The 22,367-nt window shown below is 37.7% G+C and overlaps 2 protein-coding genes across 12 annotated transcripts in view; one reads left to right on the forward strand and one right to left on the reverse strand.

Moving 5' to 3' along the window:
* Nucleotides 1–19,424, forward strand: part of OSBPL9 (oxysterol binding protein like 9) — a 111,965-nt gene extending 92,541 nt beyond the window's left edge. For all 7 annotated transcript variants that reach the window (XM_039885985.1, XM_039885993.1, XM_039886022.1 and 4 more), the window contains 12 exons: nt 3,879–3,991; nt 4,122–4,240; nt 8,259–8,344; nt 10,524–10,695; nt 11,856–11,940; nt 12,540–12,650; nt 12,935–12,998; nt 13,095–13,235; nt 16,020–16,098; nt 16,896–16,987; nt 18,353–18,488; nt 18,715–19,424. In XM_039885985.1, the coding sequence (XP_039741919.1) occupies nt 3,879–3,991; nt 4,122–4,240; nt 8,259–8,344; nt 10,524–10,695; nt 11,856–11,940; nt 12,540–12,650; nt 12,935–12,998; nt 13,095–13,235; nt 16,020–16,098; nt 16,896–16,987; nt 18,353–18,488; nt 18,715–18,789 (1,273 nt within the window). In that variant the 3' untranslated portion in view covers nt 18,790–19,424. The remainder of the gene's footprint in view (nt 1–3,878; nt 3,992–4,121; nt 4,241–8,258; nt 8,345–10,523; nt 10,696–11,855; nt 11,941–12,539; nt 12,651–12,934; nt 12,999–13,094; nt 13,236–16,019; nt 16,099–16,895; nt 16,988–18,352; nt 18,489–18,714) is intronic.
* Nucleotides 19,425–19,751: 327 nt separating this feature from the next.
* NRDC (nardilysin convertase) overlaps nt 19,752–22,367 on the reverse strand; it is a 68,606-nt gene continuing 65,990 nt past the window's right edge. For all 5 annotated transcript variants that reach the window (XM_039885949.1, XM_039885957.1, XM_039885940.1 and 2 more), the window contains 4 exons: nt 21,924–22,014; nt 21,521–21,637; nt 20,511–20,600; nt 19,752–20,360 (listed from right to left, as the gene is read on the reverse strand). In XM_039885949.1, coding sequence (XP_039741883.1) covers nt 20,163–20,360; nt 20,511–20,600; nt 21,521–21,637; nt 21,924–22,014 — 496 coding nt within the window. In that variant the 3' untranslated portion in view covers nt 19,752–20,162. The remainder of the gene's footprint in view (nt 20,361–20,510; nt 20,601–21,520; nt 21,638–21,923; nt 22,015–22,367) is intronic.

The raw sequence follows: 22,367 nt of genomic DNA on the forward strand, positions 1-22,367 counted from the left end.
TACCTTATGAGACAAAGACATTGCTTTTTAAGACATTACAAATTTGGAAATGATTATATGTGAATTTGTAAGCCTGGTACCAGCAACCAGTCTTTAGACCTTGAACCTTGATTTCTTTTAATATGTAATATTGTGTAGGACTCTAGTTCTCTTAAGTGAGTACACAAACTGAGAAATAACAGTATTCATGTATAGTTTTTTCATAACTGCTCAAATCTCAGAATTTATAAGGAAAACGACTATATTTAAAAAGTTTTGTGACTTAGTTGATCAAATTCAGCTTTTGAATGTGGGAAAAGGTGAAATATATGCGATTTGGTGAATACATACTTTTAAGACATGACACTTCAGTTAAGGAAGAGAAATTTGAACTCAGAACTTAAGGACAGTTTAGCAGAAAGGGTTTGGTTTAGTATGTTGGTTTCTTTATGTAGGCAAATAAACTAATGAGAAACCATTATTAGCAGTTTGCCAGTAGAAAATTCACTTTGATTTTTTAAAATGTTTTTTATGATAGTGGGGTTAAAAGAAAATAAGGATTTAGATGAAAATTCCAAAGTAAAGGTTACTAATTTTTGAAGTGGTCAGTCATCATTTTATTTAAACAGAATTAAGGACAGTCCCTTACACTAAGCATTAGCGATCATTCTAAACAACATTGAATTTCAAAATGGACTCATCTATCATCTAGAAGCAAATATATAACTATATTTAGTAAAAGCTTGATATTATGTGATTAACCTCCTTGTTCTTTATATACATCACTGATAGCCAGTCTTTGGCTCCAGTTTCTGGGGTTTCCTTGAAATTATTATGAAATAGAAAAATTTTAAATGCTTACCTATTATACTTGTAATAGGCATGTCTACAAAGTCACTTGCAGGCTCATAGGCTTTTTTTTTCTTTTCTCCTTCTTGTAAGCTTCATTCTGTGTGCTCTCCCTGTACCCATCCCATAACAAATACACAGTTCATGGAACCCCTGACCCCGATTGAAGGGATCGAGTTAAGTTCTATGTCTAGCTAACCCACTCTGGATTCTTTTTCTCCCTCAGTTTCACTCTTTATATGCTCTATCTAGATTCCCAAACTAGTAGGGACTGCAGATATTCAGCAGTGTTTGTTGACTTTTTCAGTTGTTTTTTGTTTTTGTTTTTTAATGGGGCTTTATTTTCCTTCACATTAAGTATGCTGGCTCCAGGGCTGTATTGTTTTATAACGTGGCCCTGTTCACATAGTATTTTCAATATGTGGAGGGCTGACAACGAGGGTTTTCGACTGCGCAGGTAGTGGGTACCCCCAACAGTTAACAGTATTTATGTTCTCTGCCTGTGTTCTGTAGGCACTGAGCTTGTAACATCTGCTGGTCGTCAGCTGCTCCCACTAGTTTTCTAACTCTCAGGTCAAGTTTCTGTCTTTTCTTCTTGCTTTTCCTCTACCCGCTCCTATTACTTGTCCTCCTCTTCCTCCCTTCTCCTTCTCTGCCCTCCCTCTCCCTCCATATCTATGTCTGTCTGTCTCTCTCCCTCCCTCTCTCCCTCTGTCTTTCCCTCCTTCCGTCTCTCTCTCCTTCCCTCCCTCCCTCTTACACACTCTCATGCGCCTGCACACATACATACGTACAGGCGCGCGCGCGCACACACACACACACACACACACAACTGGAAAACTTAAGTCTTTTCCCTGTTAAGTTTCTAAAGACCTGTGGTAATGATAGCTACATGTGAACTGTGTTATTGAGCAGTATGGTTTTATACATTTATAAACTAGATGACCATGCATTTCAGAAAGAATTTTTGCTTTGAAACCAGACGTGCATTTGAAATGGCTCTAGCAGCCGTGTGACCTCAGGCAGGTCATTGAACCTCTGAGTATCCGTGTGTGACGAAACTAGTCATGTCTAACTTGTAGGGTTGTTATGGAACTTAGATTGTATGGAGATAAACACATGCAGTGTTCGGACATACTAGGTAATCAGTAAGACTTTGGATTCTGTTGTAATTAATTATAATTAAGTTCAAACCTTTAAATTTTTTTATTTAGTTTATTTATGCTCTTATGATTAAATTCTATATAAATTAGCACATTGCAGATAAATCTTTCCTGTATAAATATAATTTTTTGGTCAAGGTTGCTGTTTCTTTAACTATATTCTTTAAATCCTTTGTCTTGAATGAAATAACTTATGAATTAGATCAATGAGAATTTATCCTATTTTTTCCATTTTGAGCTTTATTGAACATTTCACTTGGCCCAGACATGGTTTCTAATCTGAATTAGGAGGAAAAGCACAGCATAAATAGATTTGACTTTTGAAAATGCATCTTCAGTAAGATACGTGCTTTAAAGGATTTGGGGTTTTTAGATCAGTTGATTTAAAAGATTGACTCTTATTTTGATGATATATCAAAGAGCCACAAAACATTTTGAAGATAATTTTCATGCAGCTCTTTAATGATAATTTGAATTCTCTTACCTAGGTCTTTTACTCATATCTTCCATTAGCTCTTAAAACTGGTGAGGTAGACATTAGTTACAGTACCTTGTGATGTGCATGCTACTAAATTATCAAAGAGGCAATATTTAGTTACCTATGGAGATTTGAAAAATAGATCAAAAGAAAGTAAGTAACCAGGACAAACTATGTTTAAATTAGAAATCATATGTTCTAATATTCTAATATTAGAATGTTCTAATATTCCAATGTTCCATCATAGGCAGAGAACAGAGGATTTTTACGATAGTGAAACTTTTATCTACAATATGACAATGGTGGAACATCCATAGACTATGCAGCACCAAGAGTGAGCCCTGATGTAAACTATGTTCTCGAGTGATCATGATGTGTCGGTTGTAGGTTCATAGTTGTCACAAACATACCAGTCTGGTGTGGGATGTCGATAGTCGGGGAGGTTGTACATATGGAAATTCAGTACTTTCTGCTCAGTTCTGCTATGAACCTAAAGCTACTCTAAAAAAATAAAATTTATTATTAAATAAAAAAAATTAAATGAAGGTAAGTAATCAGGGCAAAATATGTTTAAATTAGAATACATGATTTGCACCTATTAATTTGTAATAAAAGACTAATTATAGGTATACTGTTTTATAAATAATATCAGTATTACCTGCAGTGAGAGATTTGGTTTCTGTTTTTATACTTAATAAGTAAACTATGCCTTTGATTATTTTATTAATATACAAATAATAATCCTGGGTAAGTTATGATCACAGGTATAATAATATAATAGAAGAAACATTTTTTAGACTCTTAACCAGCTTATAATACCAGTTACCATAATTTACTTGTAAAAAATAATATGCTTTTATTTTTGTAATTTCAAATAGTTTTTTAATGACTGAGAAGATTGTTAGTACCAATGCAGACTTATATGAAAGGATCTCAAAAATATAGACAAGACGTCTTTCAGATACCTAAGTAATAGCGTACCATTTTTGAGGTTCTGCAATTGTTGCCAATAATTATGACATATCTACATTCATACATAGTAACAAAATTAGAAAATGAACTCTAATTTTAACTTAGAAGCAGAGGCAAATCTTATATTTGTTGACCTTTGAACATGGCTTAGTTGAGAACATACTATGTAGAAAGAATATAAGACAGGAGACCTGGTCATCAGACTTTAAAGTTTACAGTCTCAGGATAAGAGCAACAGGGAGAGAGTTGGAAAGCGTATGTATGTATGTATGTATGTATATATGTATATAACCAGCTAACTCCTAAGAGTCTGGTTTGTTCTGTCAGCTATCTCTGTATATTAGTTTTAAGTAGTTTTTATACATATAAAAATTATCATCTTTCTATGACTTTAAATTGCTTTCTTAAAAGGCTTAAGAAGTTGATTGTTTTTTTAGTTCCTCTGGATCTGCCTCGGTCTTGACCCACAGCAGCTCGGGAAACAGCCTAAAGCGCCCAGATACCACAGAATCACTTAATTCTTCCATGTCCAATGGAACAAGTGATGCTGGTAAGTGAGGTTTGAGAATTTAACTTTTTTTTTCCTTAACGTTTGTGTGAAAAAAAAAAAATTGTAATACTGGTAGCAGCACAGACTGGCCTAGTTTAACACCATTCTAAGAAGATCTGTTTTATTTTAGACCTTTTCGATTCATATGACGATAGGGATGATGAAGGGGAGGCAGGATCAGTGGAAGAGCACAAGAGCGTTATCATGCATCTCTTGTCCCAGGTTAGGCTTGGAATGGATCTTACTAAGGTAAGAATCAAATTTGGCATTTGCTGTCTTAATGTGTATGTATGAATTCTTAGTGATTGTATGGTGAGTGTGCCTGCAAGTATAGTATAATGATAAAACTTCTGTTTATACTTTTGTTTTGTCGTAATTTAATATATATATAAATGAGTAAATTGAAATTTTTAATAAATAGATGAAATAAGTAAAGCTAGAATAGTTTCATAGAGATAGTATGAATAAAGATTTGGATTTTATTGGGGCCAAACAAGAAATAGTATTAAGCTTGGTTAGTAGTGTGGACAAAAATCTTAAGTAGTGTAGTGTGCACAGAATCAAAATGAGGAGGAGTTCTGATTTTGGGGTTAGAGGACTTGTGTTAGCATTCTCCCTCTGCTATTATCAAACATTGTGACCTTGAGCAGGTCTCATCCTCTGTGATCTTTAGGTTTCTCATGCAAAGTGGACACATAGTGACCTGCTTTACAGAGTTGTTGTAAGGATTAGAACAGGTAGTGTATGGAAAATTGCGTGGCACACATTGAGCTGTACAATTATTGTAGTCTGGATTTGAATTTAAATTTAAACTTAGTGCTCTAAACAGGATCCCCAGTTGATTTAGGGGACTGGTATATGGGTGCTTTTTGTATATCCTTGCCTCTATGCTTGGAGCCTCATCCTTTCACTTAATTCTTACCACAGACCTACAAAGTAGGTGTTGTTGTTAACTCAGTTTTATAGATGAAGACACTAAAACTCATGGAGGTTAAGTAACTTAGCTAAATCATATTGTGGCAAAACTGAGATTTTAATCTGGTCCGTGATTTCAAAATCTATAATCTTTCCATTACTCCCTCTTATTTTAAAGACTCAAGCTGCAGGCTTTGTCAGTAGCAAGCTTCATTTCGGTTTTAGATTTAGAGGGCAATTAAGAAAAAAACTAAGCCATAATACTTTCTAACAAGTGTCTACAATAAAACTTTTCACCCCAAATCTAAACGAGAACAGAAACACAAGGATAGCACTAATTTGTGGAACCCAGCATACTTGCCAGGAATATTCTAGGTAAGAGAATATTTGCAGGAGTTTGCTCCCAGAATTTTTTCAGTGATGATTAGATTGCATAATTGCTAGAGCAGAATTGTCACTTCAAAAATTATAGCTTAATTTTAGATGTCAACATCTATAATACTCTTTTCTACATCTGTTGATTTTGATCTCCAATAATGGAAGACCCACCTAAAGGTAACTTGAACAATACTAGGTTTATTATCTCAATGAGAAGTCCAGAAATAGAGTAATTCTGGAAATGATTAATTTGGTGGGTCAACAATTCAGGAAAGGACCTAGGTTTCCTTCAGTCTCTCTGCTCTGCCATCCTCAGCATGCTGACTTTCACACTCAGGCTTCTCTCCTCATCATTGCCAAATGGCTGTCACACTTCCAGGCATCACATCCTTATACAAATGTGTCAAGAGGCAGAAAAGCAATTTTTTTTCATGAATATTTTTGTTGTTATTAGGAAAGACATTCTTTTCCAGAAGTGGCACATCAGACTTTCAGTTGAATCTCATTGACCAGGGCGCTAGGAATGTGTCCATGTTTATTTTAAGCCAGTCACTGGCAAGGGAGATTAAATAATTGGTTCAGATTAATCTACATTTATCCTCTTGAGATCTGGGAGAATCCTGTGACTCTCACAGCAACCTGTAGCCTGAACCTGAACTGAATCAGAGTTCTATTACTAGTGATGAAGGAGATGTGTAGGCAATCCAGTGTCTGCTGTAATCAGTTTGTGGTTTTTGCCTCACATAATTTCCTCTGCCAGATAATCCATATTTGGGTCTGTAACCAGTAAAGTCTTGTTACTTTATGAATGATATTATTTTTTACCAAATGTGTTAAAAAAAAAAAAAAGTAGCTGTTTTAGAAATCCGTATTGGCACAGACAGACAAATGGCTGTGATTGCCAACAGATGTTGAAATTTCGATTCCTTTTATGCATTCCAAAGTATTATTTCAGTAATGCCTTAAATATGTAAATATTCTTCTATTTATAAAGATATTTTCTCAGTTCAGATTCTTTCAAAATAGAGTTATTTTCCAAATACTTTGTGGTGTTTGGAAATACTATTAAGTCACATTCCATTTACCTCACTTGGTCTTAAGAACAACCCTAAGATACAAACAGGGTATGTAATTATCCTCATTTTACAGAAACTTAGAGAAGTTCATTTAATTTTCCAGGGCCTCTTCACACCTAAGAAGTGGCAAAATGAGTACTTGAACCCATGTTGAAGACAAGCTAGCCCAGCTGGCTTTCATCAATATTGCAATTTTTTTTTTTTTTTTTGAATTATAAATCAAATAAAATTTTGGTTTTTGGCCATTTCTTCTTTTTTGAATTGCCTATTCAATTCTTTTGTTCATTTTTCTACTGGCAGTAGTAATCTTTCTTGTTGATTTGTAAGAGCTGTATATATACATTAAAGGTTTTTATCCCTGTTTTTTGTTCTTCAGCATTCTGATTTGGTGATTCATAACCTCTGTGTTCTCCAAGAGTGGTAGGAAGTTTCACTAAGTCAGTACATAAGCTTACCACCAATCTAACCGTATTTAAATTATGAACACACATGTTCTGTGGAAGGAAAATGTTTACTTAAAATTTAAACTCTATAATAATATTAAACTTTCTAAATGTTGTAGCTAGAGTGTCCCTTTCTGAGTTCATGTTCCATGGGCACTATTTATGTACTCTTTATATACCCAGCCACACTGGTCAATTTCTGTCCGACTCCATTTCCTGTCTTCATGTCTTTTTGTTCTCCCATCTTTATGTCTTGTTCTGTTTTATTCTCTCTCACTTTATTATAGCCTTGCTCTTCTCTGAGGCTATTCTCTAGAGCTCCTCAGTGAATTGTTTCCCAGCTCTGCCTTATTCTGGATCCCCCAAACAGAATATGATCTTTCCCTCTCCTGAACTTCCAGGGTAATTTGAACATCTCTTAGTATGATATTTGTCACATTCCACCTAAGACGTAAATGCTGGTATTCTCTCATACTTAACCTTTGCCTCCTCCATAGCATTTAAGCCAGGACCTGAATATGGTAGTTATGCAGTAATTACTAAGTTTAAAGGAATTTTTGCTTACTATAGTGCTCTACTTCCATAAAAAATAATTTAAATCTGATATACATTTTAAAAACACTTCTTCCATTCCCTAATGAAATTCTTCCTTTTTTTGGTTGGTTATTCCTAATTTCTCATTCCTTCTTTCATTCTTTCTTTCCATATTCAAATCCCTTTTTTTCTTTTTCTCCTCTGCTACATTCATAGCCCTTCACATCTTTATTCTTTTCTTCCTTTCATTTAGTTCTTCAATTGTCATTTAAAAATTTCTTACTACGTAATAGTAGCTGAAAATGCAAGTGTAAATAAGGGTGGCCCTTGCATTCTAGGAACTTGTCAATTATTTGAGGACACAGATTCATAAGTAAATAAATTTCTTAGTGCACCTAAAGATAGAGAAGCTGCAGCAAAGAGGAAAGTGCACAGACTCCATCCCCACCCCAGGTCAGACCCAATTATGAATTCCACATTAATAACAGTTCAGTGAGAACATTTCTCATCCTCTTTGAGCTTCATTTTTCTCCATCGTAAAATAGGGATAATAATTTCTTCACAGCAGGATTGTTGTACAGTTCAATAAGACAATATGTGTGTAATGCCCCAACAGGTAGGCATCCAGAAGTTGCTAAAGTGGCTTGTTGTTACACTGATTTGGGGATTGGGGGAGCTAAAGGGAGGTTGCACGGAGGAAGTGACATGTAAACATTCGGAGCCTCTTGTTTTTCACCTGCTGGGCAGGATAATGGGCATTTATGAAACAGAACAATTTGGAAAGTAGGTATCAAAAGGATGCCTGGGAGTACTTGGTGGGTGTTATGATTGGGATGAGTTTTGGGGTTTTTTAAGCAGTTCAGCAATCTGTTTATCTGCAGTGAAATTTGATCGTCAAGGTCAAATGTATATGTTTTTCAGGTAGTTCTTCCAACATTTATTCTTGAAAGAAGATCTCTTTTAGAAATGTATGCAGACTTTTTTGCACATCCGGACCTGTTTGTGAGGTATTTGACTAAACACAGTAGTTTCCAATTTTTTAAGATTTTACTCAATAGCCTTTTGCCTTATACGATAGATGGATTCCCTTCTGCCTATTAAACATCTCTGGGGAAAAGTGGCATTGAACATTTTGTTTATATTAGATGCCAGGGTTATATAGTGATGATGTTGTTAGGCAACTAAGTTAAACACTTTAAAACATCTTGAGAGCGAGTATTTACAGAGCCAAGTCTATGAGCTTATTTGGCCCAGGGATTGGTAATCACTATGAAATTATTTATACTGTGTCCTAATGAAGTTCAGTTAACTAAGTTCAGCAAATCTTTCTGAAGTGCTCGTTGTTTTCAGGACACTGTGAGCTGGAAAAGAAAAGGTCACAGTGTCTGCCCTTGAGGAGCTTATAGTCTAGTTTCCAGATTACAGACAGATTCATAAATTTTAAATGTAAAACTTGCAATATTAAATATACACACAAAGACAGAAGTCATCTAAAAGTGGGATTCATTTACGGAGAGGTGAGTTCACATTGATTTTCAGTGGTAGCAGGAAATTTTTCTTTATAAGGGGTTGTTCTAGTCTGTCTTTGCTAATTGCATTCCTTGGCCTTGGTCTGTGGCTTACTAAAGCCAGATACAGATCACTGAAGTTTCACAGTGAGTGAGCACATTGACTGAGATTGATATATATCAATCCTTCTTGAGGAAGATTTAAGAGAACCATTTAACCAATTATCAAAGGGAAGAATTTCAATTAATATAGCACTTTTTAAATAAATACATAATTAAACAAATAAGGTTAAACATTTATTGGTAATATTTAAATAAAGATACAAAGTACCAGTTATTCATTAGATACAGATTTGAGATTTAAGGATAGTTTCACTGTATGAGAATTTAGACTTTGAGATCCCTTAGAGGAACCACCTAAAAATAAAGAAAAGTACAACTAAAATGTCAGTAGATGAGATTAAATGGAATTCTAAAAATACTCAATTACAAAAAAGGAGGAAAGGAGAAATAATGGAACAAGGAAAAAAAAGGGACAAATAAAAACAAATATCAAGATTGTAGAGTTAAATGCAGCTATATCAGTAATGACACTCAATGTAAGTAGCATATGTACTCCATCTAAGAGAACAGTGATTTTTAGTCTGGATAAAAAAGCAAGATTCATCTGTATGCTATTTGCAAGCTTGAGATTTTAAATATGAAGACACTGATTGATTAAAAGTAAAAGGATGGACAAAGACAGTTTGTGCAAAACACAAAGCATAACAAAGCTGGTATCACTGTATTAGTATCAAAGGACACTTTTAAAACAAGAAATATTACCAGAGACAAATTAGTATATTTTATATGATAAAAAGTCAGTTTATCAAGAATACATTATAATCCCAAATGTGTATGTACCTAATAAAAGCTTCAAAATGCATGCAGCAAAAAATGACTGAACTAAAGGGAGACTTTGAGAAGTGCACAATGGCGATTGGAAATTCCTCCCTCAGGAATTGATAGAATAGGTAGCTCCCAGCATGCACTGCACCCACCCCTCCAAAAATCAGTAAGGCTATATAGAAAATTCAAACAGCATTATCAATCATCTTGACCCAGTTGACCTTTCGATACTACCAAACAATTTGTGTAACATGGAACATTCATCAATATAGATCATATACTGGGAAGACTTAATAAATTTAAAATAATCAGAACCATACATGGTATATTCTGACCATGAGGAATTAGATTAGAAATCAACAACAGATATATCTAGAAAATTTCCAACTATTTGGCAATTAAACAGTGCACTTATAAGAAGTTCTGGAACTAGGAAAACTAATCTGTGGTACTGGAAACCAGGAACAGTGTTTGCCTCGGGGTGAGGAGTAAGGACTACTTGGAAAGGGGATGAGGAAACTTAGAGTTAATAGAAATGTTCGACATCTTGATTGGATGGTGATGAATTAAATGGTTATATGCATTTGTTAGATTCATCAAACCAAACACTTAAGACTGCTGTTTTTAATTTTGTATATTATATCTCAATTTTAAAAAGAAGCTTTGAGGTAACTCCTGGTCCTGGGTCTTCTCAGCTTGTCTCAGGGTGGATCGTGCTGAGATGTGCTGTGTGAGCTTGTTGTCTCCTGTCAGAAAGAAGGACATTAAATATTGTCTTTCTCCCTTGCAGCATTAGTGACCAGAAGGATGCCAGAGACCGAATGGTTCAGGTTGTGAAATGGTACCTCTCAGCCTTTCACGCAGGAAGGAGAGGATCAGTTGCCAAAAAGCCATACAACCCTATTTTGGGCGAGATCTTTCAGTGTCACTGGACATTACCAAATGATACTGAAGAGAACACAGTGAGTTCTGCACTAATGTTTTTAGTTATCTTAAGTTGCGTAGTGATTCAAGGTTTCATTTTATTTGGGGCCAGATAACAATTATAAAGTGATCAGAAGTTGCTCTCCACCCATAGAATAGCGGTGTTGTTGGGTCAGCATATTTTGAATATAGTGAACAAGGAGAAAAAGTGGCATGAGATAAGAATAGAGATTTAGAGATCAGGTCATGCAAGGTCTCATGGACCATAATGATAACTATGGCTTATCAGGATCTCATTTTTGATTTGAAATGATCATTTAATGATTTTTTGAAAAATAATTTGGACATGGGCAAAAATAGAAGGGGACCACTGAGAAAGCTGTGGCATTATTCCAGGAGAGACAACATTGATTCGAGCTATATTTTAGAGTTAGAACTAATAGATGGATTGGGGGAGGTCAGAGATGAATCCTTGCCTGTGGGCTTCAGAGTTGGTTAGTGTCATTTGCTAAAAAGGAGAAGATTGGGTTTGAGGAACTCTGATTTGAAATATAAAGTGTGAGTGGTCTGTTAGACATATAAGTAGAGCTGTCAAGTTGGGAGTTACAATCTAAGAATCTTAAGTTCAAGAGAGAGGTCTAAAATAGAGAGGGGGCTTTCAGAGATTTTAGTATATTTAGATAGCACTTAAAGCCCTGGGATTAGGTGAAATATTCTAAGATGATAGTATAGCTAGGGAAGAGTAGATAACTCAGACCTGAGCCACAGGGCTTTTAGCATTTAAAGCAAGGAAGACTCAAATAAATATAAAAGATCTCAAGGGATTGAGGGGAGGGGGGGTCCCTAGCCCTCAGTGCCCACAGTCCCTCAGTAATCATGACTCTCCATGTCTTTTCCTTTTTAAATGACACGTTACGTGCAGTCCTTTCTGAAGACAGAGGCAGTATGTGTCTATTCCTGCTTATTTGGTAGACATTGATAAGTGCTTACTCTGTGCCAGGCATGACCCTAAGTTAGGCACATGATCCTTGCTTTCAAGAATGCCTTAGGAAGACTGACACAAAGCAATAATTTCAGTAGTATAATTAAGTGACATAATAGAAGTATGTATCAGGAGCCTCCAGTTACTAGATTCTCTGCAGTATCATTTGTGTTTCCACACTAAAAAAAAAAAATATGATGTTATATTTGCTTTCAGGAGCTGGTTTCAGAAGGACCAGTTCCCTGGGTTTCCAAAAACAGTGTAACATTCGTGGCTGAGCAGGTTTCCCATCATCCACCCAGTAAGTTACAGAGCTTCTCTAAAACATCCACTTTCGAATATTCTCTCTAAAGGGGTCATAAAAAGTTCCATAGGTGAGGTCACTGTACTATCGGTTTTATGGCTGCCTATACCCTTCCAATCCTGTGAGGGCTGGTTCCTCATACCTGTTCCTTATATAAATTCCAAAGACTTTGTTAACTCCACTGATTAAATATGTATCAATAGGTAAATGAGATGTGGTTTCTGTACAGTATGTATATTCCTGGCATTGTGGAGAGAATGCATGTCCTCAGCATCTTATTTCTCAGTGCAGAGGTATGACTGGAAATACTGGGTGAGCTCAGGTTAGAGCTGGGACAGGAATGTGCTTGCCGACCATAAGAACAGACAGATCTTTTGATCTCAAGCCTCCAGGATTGGCCATAGCTTCATGGTTCAGGAAATTCCCTGCCCACGTGGCCCTGAATGGGTGCTTGCATTGGGGGAAACAAGGTCTTATTCATGGCACTTCTTTGAGGGTTAAAGGATTTCCCCCTTGGAGCTAGTTTGTTCTTCGAGTTAAGAGTTGGAGGGGTGGTTATACCTACATAGTGCACTGATTAAAAGCAATTTCTGCAGTTTCAGCCTTCTATGCTGAGTGTTTTAACAAGAAGATACAATTCAATGCTCATATCTGGACCAAATCAAAGTTCCTTGGAATGTCGATTGGCGTGCACAACATAGGGCAGGGTAAGTATGTAGTCTTTGGGCATTGGGTGGACTTCAGTGTTAATTGGAGAATTTCATGTCATTCTAATATGTGCTAGACACATAATATGTGTAAGTAAGAGGAAATGGCCCCGAAAGCCAGGCTGGATGTCATTGTTTGCATGTAAGCATATGTATTGGGGATGAGGGTAGCGGTGGGGTACAAGGTTGGTTTTCCCTAGATTGAATGGAGTATCTGTCAATCAGACAATGGAGCCTTATGGCCAGTTGAGATTGTCATCAGTTTCTATCCCTTCTCTCCGCAGGCTGTGTTTCATGTCTGGACCATGATGAGCATTACATTCTCACATTCCCCAATGGTTATGGAAGGCAAGTAGAGCTGTGTCCATTTCTTTTAATCAGCAAGCAGCGGAACCTGCTGTTCCTTAAGCTATGACCCTTATCTGAAAACTTCTGATTTTGCAGGTCTATCCTCACAGTGCCCTGGGTGGAACTAGGCGGAGAATGCAGTATTAATTGTTCCAAAACTGGCTATAGTGCAAATATCGTCTTCCACACTAAACCTTTCTATGGGGGAAAGAAGCACAGAATTACCGCTGAGATCTTGTAGGTATTTTGTTTTGCTTTTCTGCTTTGGGGCTCTTCTGCTTCTCTGAAATACTTTTTTGTTTTGAACTAATTTGTTAGGGATTGACCATTTCATTGGTTCTGTCTTTGTAAACTTGTTTTTCATTTTGTGTATCATGTCTCTTTCTAAAAATCCCATTTTTAGGAGACCTAAAATCTAGGTTCAGAACAATCAGAGATCATTAGTGGGAGTTCCTTCCTAGGAACTTGACTTGCAACTGGAGAATAGAAAAAGGTTTGCCTAGGCCATGTAGCTAACCCAGATCTGGGATTCCTACCTCATTATTGCCAAATTGAGCCATGAACTTATTCCATACAGTAGACACTGTGACTCCCACTAAAGTGTCCCCAAGTCCTCACGGTTCTTTTTTCTGTACCTTTCTTGGGAAAAACAGTAACCATCACTGTTGGTTTTTTCTGTGCCTTTCTTGGGAAAAACAGTAACCATCACTGGCTTGGTTTTCTTTGACACTCTAGATAGGGTCCAATGAAGACAGCTGTGCAGTCTGGGTGACAGTCGTGTGGGTTCAGAGCCTGCTTGAAGGAGGAAAATCTGCTGGACTTACTCTGCCCTCAAAGGCTTTATTTGGAACCGTGTTACAGTTGGAAGACGACTGTTTAACCAGTTTTCCTGGAAGATAATTTAATTTGGATGACATTATCAGTATCCAAAAAGATCTTGAGCAGAGTGGGACCATGAACACAAAGATGAAATTGACTAAAGATCGGTGTAAAATCCAAAATATTGCAGTCAGATTATATGGGCAGAGCTTAGAGAGCAACAAAAGTCACCTCTATAGTGCTGCTGCTCCCCAAAAAGAGGAGGTGTTGGAAATAAGATGTTCAGAACAGAGACATGCCTGCTTCTTGGAGTTCCTTAGAGGTAATCAGCACCAACAGGAACTAACTCAGCAGAATTCTCCACTAGTCATAGCCATAAATATTAGACTACCCTCAAAATTTGAGCTAAAAGAGTGCTGGATGGGCTCTTCAAATTAGGGAATTGAGCATCAGATGAAGATATTATTAGCTGAGTAGGTCTCAAACTTTTTGGTTTTGTTTATATTATATCCTTCAATTTAATAATAAAATATAACAGATTTCAAAACACACACGTTTATGAATGACAATAGTATTTTTATGAAAAAGAACTTTCCATAACTTTAAGAAATTTTTGAGTGGCATTGCACATTTTTTGAATTTTATAAATCTCTAATATACAGTCATGCACTGCATAATAATGTCAACCACAAAACACATCCATGAAAAGACATAAGATTATAATACGGATAAGAAATTCCTGTCACCTAGCAATGTCATACTATTGTAATGTCATAGTGCAACACATCACATTCCGTGTTTGTAGTGATGCTGGTGGAAACAAACCCACCGTGTATATAAGGTATAGCATATACAGTTATGTACAATACATAATACATGATAATGATAATGACTGTTACTGATTTATGTACTTACTATACTTTTATCATTATTTTAGAGTACTCTTTCTGCTTACAAAAAAGTTGGCTTTAAAACAGTATATCCTATGTCAACAGCAGCCTCATACATGTCATGTTTGCCTTGTCTCTTGATTGCATCCTTTTCTCTTGCTTGATTTAATCTTGTGGTGTTTGTGCATTAATGTGGTGTATAGGCTTGTAGCCTGTATACCATACAGCCTAGGTGTGTAGTAGGCTATACCATCTAGGTTTGTGTAAAGTGCACTCTAAGATGTTTGCACGACGACGAAATTGCTTAACTACCCTTTTTTCAGAATGTGTCTCGATCATTAAGTGGGGCATGACTGTAATTAATAGAAGACAGCTGGATTCTCCTATTTACTTGTAGTCAGTCAGTTGCTGTACACTTGTGAAAAATTAAAGTGAAAAAAGCAAGTAATGTTTTAATACTAGGAAAATAGTTTTGACCTAAGGGTGTCTTGGGAACATCCAGGGATCCCCAAACCATACTTCGAGAACCACTTACAATGACTTTAAATCTGAGATCCTACCCTTTTTCTTTCCACTTGTCTCCATTTCCCTAAGGGGCCCCTAAATTATAGAGGAAACTTAAGTTTCAGTCCAGTTGGTAGCAGGTTCATCCCTCTTTGTGTATTTTTCTCTTCTGACCTCTTTTAGCCTCCTTCCATGTTCATGCCTCACCCCTCCTAACCTGTCCTTTTCTGTGATGCTTATCTTCCCAAATTCCATACCTGTCATATATATCATGTCCAAGTAGGGGCCTCTTGGGACTTTTGAAGAAGGGGAAAAAAGGTCAAACCATTTGATCCAGAGGTCCCTTTCAGCTTGAGGATGAAAGCCTGGTCTCTAATGTTACACCCTTAAGCAAAACTTTCCCTGACCCTCATCCCAGCAGTTTTTCTTTTGAACTCCAGTGCTCGTATAAGCTCACCACAGAACTTACCATCCAGAATCTCATTGGCGACGTCTCTCCCCTCTAGGCTGTGAACAGCTTTAGGGCAGGGACTGTCCCAGTCTGCTGTGTCCCCAGCACCCACCACTGGGCTCTCTTGCTCATCTTATACTCACCGTTCATGGGATCTCAGGTTCATTAGCATCTTGTTTAGAGCCCCCATTCTTACATTTGGCTCTCGGAAATCTAGTTCTATTAATCTACCTTTATATAAACTTTACATCTGCTGTTCTGTGTTTTGCTCTGTGTAGGTAGGCCACCTTGACCAGATTCAGATTCTTTGGTAGTTTTCAGCTTGAGACTAACACAAATGTTTCCTTTTCTGTTTAGTTCTCCAAATGACAAGAAGTCTTTTTGTTCAGTTGAAGGGGAATGGAATGGTGTAATGTACGCAAAATATACAACAGGGGTAAGAGCCTATTTTTTGCCACTTATTTCAGGCTACCTAAAATTGTAGCCTTTCTGTTACTCTGGCTTCCTTCATCTGGAAATTTAACCAAGGCCAGCTCTAATGCCATCTCTTCAGGACAAGCCTTTTCCTTTCTCCACCTCTTCCCCAGCAGTACAGGTAGTAGAATGGTTTTTGATTTTCTCCTCTCAAAACACTCAAGAATAATATATGTAGAAAAATGCTTGGCCCATAGAAGCACCCAGTAAATGTTAGCTCTGTCATTAGAATGTGTGATATGTTTATGAAACTAAGTGCTAATTTGTATTTATGTACACAGTTTGATTTTGTATAAGAAATGTATTGACTGCTTGGCACCAGCGATACAGAAATGAGTAAGATAGCCCTTTCCCTCAAGGAACTTGCAGACAGTACCTATACTTTATTTAAGGTAGGAGAAAGATGGTATGGGATTAACAAGAGTCAATGAACTGGATTTTGGACTTGGAGAATTTAAAATGTAGAAAACACTTCAGCATACTTATCATTAGGATTATTTATAGGTCTAGTTCTCTAAAAGATTACATCATGAGAATGTAGCACATAGCCACATCGAAAACGTCTGTTGCACTGAGCTTCTATCAAGAATTAAGGCACACACCTATGTGTAGGCTGAAGATTGCATATAAAACTCATTGTCTAATTAATACATAGAGATTTGATTATTACATCTGTTAATTGAAGGTCTCTGGGAAGATTTGACTTCCTCCTAGAACAGTTGAAGAGTAAAACATCTGCCTACCTCTTCTGTTTTCTAGGAAAATACAGTTTTTATAGATACCAAGAAGTTGCCTATAATCAAGAAGAAAGTGAGGAAGTTGGAAGATCAGAATGACTATGAATCCCGCAGGTAAGGAAATGACATAACTTGAGGCACGGTTCCTGCTGTTGGTGAGTCATAGGCACAGGGCTGGGTTTTGGAGACAGTATAGCAGAATATATTGGCACAGGCTAAGTTTGAATGCCTGGGTTCATGTGGAGCTCCACCACTTACTAGTTTTGTAACCAACCCTGTAAGTTCGCCTCTTTTGTCACCTCTCCTTAAAATCTACCTGAGTTGTTGTGAGGACTAAATGAGATAAGCATGTAGCATGTATATGATGCTTGGCATATAAGTACCCAGTGTACATTGACTTATCACCATCTTTGTGGTTTCTAAGAGATGGCAGGGAGGTCCCAACTGAGGTGTTTAGTAAAACACCTTCAGGTCTTTTGTTTGTAAGAACTTTTAAACAAAATTTCATCCCTAAGTATTTCAGTATCTATCTCTAAAATGACTTTTTAAAAAAACTACAATGTCATCCTTTAAGAAAATCAATTCCTTAATATCAAATGCCTAACTGGTATTCAATTTTTCAATAGTCTTAAACATTATAATTGTTTCCTTTTTCATTTGCCCAGTAAAATTGGTATCTTTTAGTGGTTATGAGGAATCATGCACTAAAGTTCTTTGTTTAGCATATTAGGGGATTTCTTAAATTAAGTAAGGGGACCTAACAAATTACCCCCTGCTCGTTGTCTCTAACTTGTTAATATTCTGCTCAGCGGAAATCTGTAGACATACATGGTCTGTTACCACAAAGGGATCTTAGGCATGGCCACTTTTCAAGTCCCTAGGAGTCTTCACTTGTAAAGTGACATGTTTGGACCAGACTTGTCCAATTATTATCTTCCAGATCTTGAGAGGAAGCCAAATCTCTTTAAACCTCTGCAGTTCACCTTTTGACCCTTTCTCTCTGTTCACACTGTTTCTCCGAGTTCTCATTGTTAAATCCAAAGGAGCTTTTCTGACATGGAACTTCACAGGTCCTCTGATCTAATCCTTCGGTTTAGAGTAAAGGACACTCAAGCCCTAGAGAGGTGAACTGACACCCCTAAAGTTGCATGGCTAATTAGATGTAGAGCCAGAAATAGAATCCCAGGTCTCAGTTCTCACTGTTCTTCCTCCTCCGTTATGTATCATATATCCAGCTTTCTGCCCATCCCTTCTTTCTTTCCTTGACAACTAGCAATAGCAGTACAATCTTCTATTTTTCTGTTCTTTACTCCAGTGCCCTGGTGCCAGCTTAAGGAGATGTAGTCTGTGAACTACAGCACTTAAAGTCATTTGACTTACATTGTGATTATTCTATATTCAGGGTAGCTATAGACTGTCATTCAAGATTGCTAACTCCTGTGTTCATCTAGTATTTAGCACCTCGACTTCTTCTTTTAGCCTTTGGAAGGATGTCACTTTCAACTTAAAAATCAGAGATATTGATGCAGCAACTGAAGCCAAGCATAGACTCGAAGAAAGACAAAGAGCAGAAGCCCGAGAAAGGAAGGAGAAGGAAATTCAGTGGGAGACAAGGGTAAGCTTGCTTCGGGGAAGCTTGTCTCAACCTCCCAGCTGCTACTCCCCCTTTACCCTGAGCTGTAGTTCATTCGTTTCAATGAATTGTTGAAGCAGTTGAAACCGAACACTGGTTTAAGCAAGCATGGTGGTGAACAAGATGAGCCCATAAAATAATAATAAGTATGATGTTATAGAAGTACACAGCAAGTGTGTAACTGAATTCTCCCCCCTTTCTTTTACAGTTATTTCATGAAGATGGAGAATGTTGGGTTTATGATGAGCCATTACTGAAACGTCTTGGTGCTGCCAAGCATTAGGTTGGGAGATGTAAAGTAGTTTACACCTGACACCAGGGCAGTAGGCATAATTAAGCAACAGTCTTCCTTTGGGAGAACTTACTTAATACTCCCTTATTGCAGTGGTTCCTATCTCAGGGATACTGGACTTTCCGATGCAGATGAACAATTAAAGCAAGAAAAGCTTCCCTTTTTTCCTCTTTTGTGGCAGTTACAACAATTTTGACTTCAATCCTGAGAAAAACTTCAGGTTTTGCCAACAAGATGTCTGTTCCTTTTCCAAACCCCAGGCTTCGAAAAGCATTTATAACTCCCAGTCTCAAACTCTGCACTCTATTACTGCTATTGAGACATACATCATATGTTTCCTCGTTCATGTAATCTGGGATATATATACACATACACATATATACATATATACTTGATGCCAGATTTTTCATAAACACTCCATCTACTGTAAATATCAGTTCCTCTGAGTTGTTTTAGAAAATTAGCGCAATGTATTAAAATCAAGTGTTAGGAAATTTTCATGGTCTCACCTACGATAACTTTTATTTTGGAATTGAACTATTGTATCTAACTCTGGATTACAGTTTAATTATACTCAGTGCTTCTTAAGGCTTCATAAAGTAATTTTTCCAACCTTTTTTTTTAAATGTGTTTCTTTTATTTATTGTTAAACTTGGAGCCAATTATTTGGCAACCTTGAATACAGGAATTAGCATTTCACAAGGACTCTCCTGAATAATGGGAGGATCCTTCCTTTTTGTCACCCTTCCTTTACACCTGGCGTTCTGTCTTTAGCCCCCACCATACTCTTCTCCAGCGTCTTCACTGAACTCTCATATAGCACACATCGGGCTACCAGCATTTTATCCAAAAATATTTTATTTCCTTAGAGGGTTTGAGAAGTGTTCATTTTTAGGTCTCTACCCCACACTGAAACAAAACATAATAAAAAGAAAGCCACAGTAGCAAATGGCTCAACTGAAGGGCAGTACAGAATTTTCTTTATTTAAAAATACATTAAAAACAACATCATCATCATCATCATGATTTCGGTATTGGTATTAGCACCTAACATTTAGGCACTAATAAGACATTGATTACATGGGGAGTTTGGATTCAATCTGAGAGGACCAGGACAGGCCAGGGCTTCTCAAACTGCTCCAGTAAGCATTTTGGTCACACTTGGCCCACCCTAATTTCTCTCTGCCAGCTGCTACTGTAACCCTTGGTTTGTTAGTCACAATCAAAAGGGGGTGGGGAGTAAATCAAATTCTATGATGCCAGTGCAAAAATTCAATGGAAGCCCTACGGCCATAGTAGTGTAACTTCATAAAATACACATTTTAAAATACACAATGCTTCATTCAGGCCAATGAGACTGCAGTTTATTTGACTATTTTATGGTAAGGGAGAAGGTTAAGTGTTGATGTGAAAGCCCTGATATCAGTGATAGGTATGGTAGAATCTACCAGCAGAGGAGAGGTTGGCAGGTAGGTCAGCTGCATCACTTCACAAGCAGAGTTTGAATCCTCACCGCAAGGGATAGCATCCTCTTCCAGTTCATACTTCCCAAATCCGACAACCTGAAAGAAGCCAAAGACTCAAGGTGAGAAATCTGACCAGATTTGGGCAGAGACCTGTTAGGACCTCTGATAACCCAAACCCAGTGAATAGTAACAGCTAAATGACAGCCCTGGAAAGGACAGAGCTTCAGCTTCGTTAACCGTACTCACATGAACACTAAGCGTTTTACTTCCTGGTCCTCTGTGAGCCTTGAACCAGTTGACTAGGTCTGATTTTGAGAATGACTTCAGTGCTTCAATCTTATAGGAGAAAGGAAGATAAGGAAGAAATAAAGCTATAGAAGACTAGCAATACCCTATCTGGAAAGAGTTCTTAAACATAACTCCCTAGGCAGCCTTCCTTGGTCTGAGCACATCATTTTATTTTTCCAAGTTTCAGCTTGCTGCCAACCTTCCAGAGAGGGATAAAAATGAGCCCCAGTGACATACTTTCAAAATGTTTCATAGCAATGACTGACCCAGGCAGATAAGCAAGAGATGGAAGCAGATGCTGGAATTATACAGCTGAGTACACCAAGCCAAAACTCTCAGGTACCTGGTAGCTGTACACTCTAGCTTGAGAAAATACAGTAAACTACTGAAACAGGTGAAAAGTTTTAACAGGAAAACTGGAGTGCCTTAAGAGCTGGGCTAAAGCCTCTTCTTAAACCCTCTGCCCCAATGTAATTCACTGCAGGGGGTTATAGTATCAGAGTGCACTGTAGTGCAGGGCATAGAGCTCTTTTTTGTGAGTGTTATTACTTGGGGCTAGAAGTAGTCAAAAGACCTACACCAGGAATCATTACATCTGGAGGAGGAACTCCATGTTCATAAAGACCAGAAGTTATAAATTTTCTTTAAATTACAGAACGCTTTTTTATCTCCACAAATCTTAAAGTGAACCTCACGTACTATATAATACAAAAATGGATCTGCTCTGGTTGAAACTGGTTGGGGAGGCGGAGCAAGGATTAGCATCCTGCTCACTTGGGCACTTAAGGTGCTAGTGAGGCCAGTCTGGAATCTAGATTCGACTAATCAAAAATGAGCAAGTAAATAACCAAGCCTGGATGACTCCCCAAGTTTCTCTTCCACACAATACTGATTTGCTTGGAATTGTGACTCCTATAAAACCAGGAGTCCCTGTGCGGGCTGTCTTACTCTAAAAACCATGTTATTACCTCATGTGCAAGGCGGTCAAAGAGATACTGCTGTGTCACCACTTCATTCCAGTTCCTATCCACCTCCTCCCCGAGGTGGGTATCCTCACACTCCTTCAGCTTGATCAGAGCTGTGACCTGTTACACCGAAAATAGAGATCTTCAGGCATGGCATCACATCAGTTCCCCCAGAACACACCTGGCCTTGTCCCATCTGGTTTGTGATGGACACGTTCTGGTGCCTTCACTTGGGACTTGCCAGCATGATGGGAAAAGATGAAGCTAGGAAGACATTATGGTCAGATTAGGCTGGGGCTACAATGTTCAAAAGCTGGCCAGCACATGGCACTTAAGACTGGTGTCTAGTGTCTTGAGGGCTTCTGTGGGCCAAAGAACAAAAGAGCAGACCAGCTCGGTCAGTCACCTGGGTGTTGAATGCATCTTCAGAGAGGTTTGCGATCTTTTCCTCAAAGCTAGAAAGAAACTCTTCTATCTTCTTATCAACAACTTCAGAGCTGAAACAAAACAAAAGTAATCAGAGACCTGGTCTCCAAGCAAAGGAGAGAATTAGGGCTCAGGAATACTTCCAGGAAAGAGGCTGAAATGTTTTCTTCCTAGTCCTCAATACTCTCCCCTAAACTGAGGAAGAAAAGAGGGTGGGCCCTACCTCCATCCCATTTTCCTGGTACGCACCCCTCTCCCATGATGCAGTGACAGCCACCCCTGACCATTTCAAAGCTAAGAACCGACAAGGCCTTGTACTTGGTTCTAGCATGGTGGCCAGGTCAGGCACCTGCCTGAAGAGATGGAACATGCACAAGCCCTGTACAATGACCACAGGACTTGAGTCAAACTCTAATAGAACCAC

Source organism: Pteropus medius, unplaced genomic scaffold (assembly GCF_902729225.1).
Source record: "Pteropus medius unplaced genomic scaffold, Ma_sr-lr_union100, whole genome shotgun sequence".
NCBI classification, from domain to species: Eukaryota; Metazoa; Chordata; class Mammalia; order Chiroptera; family Pteropodidae; genus Pteropus; species Pteropus medius.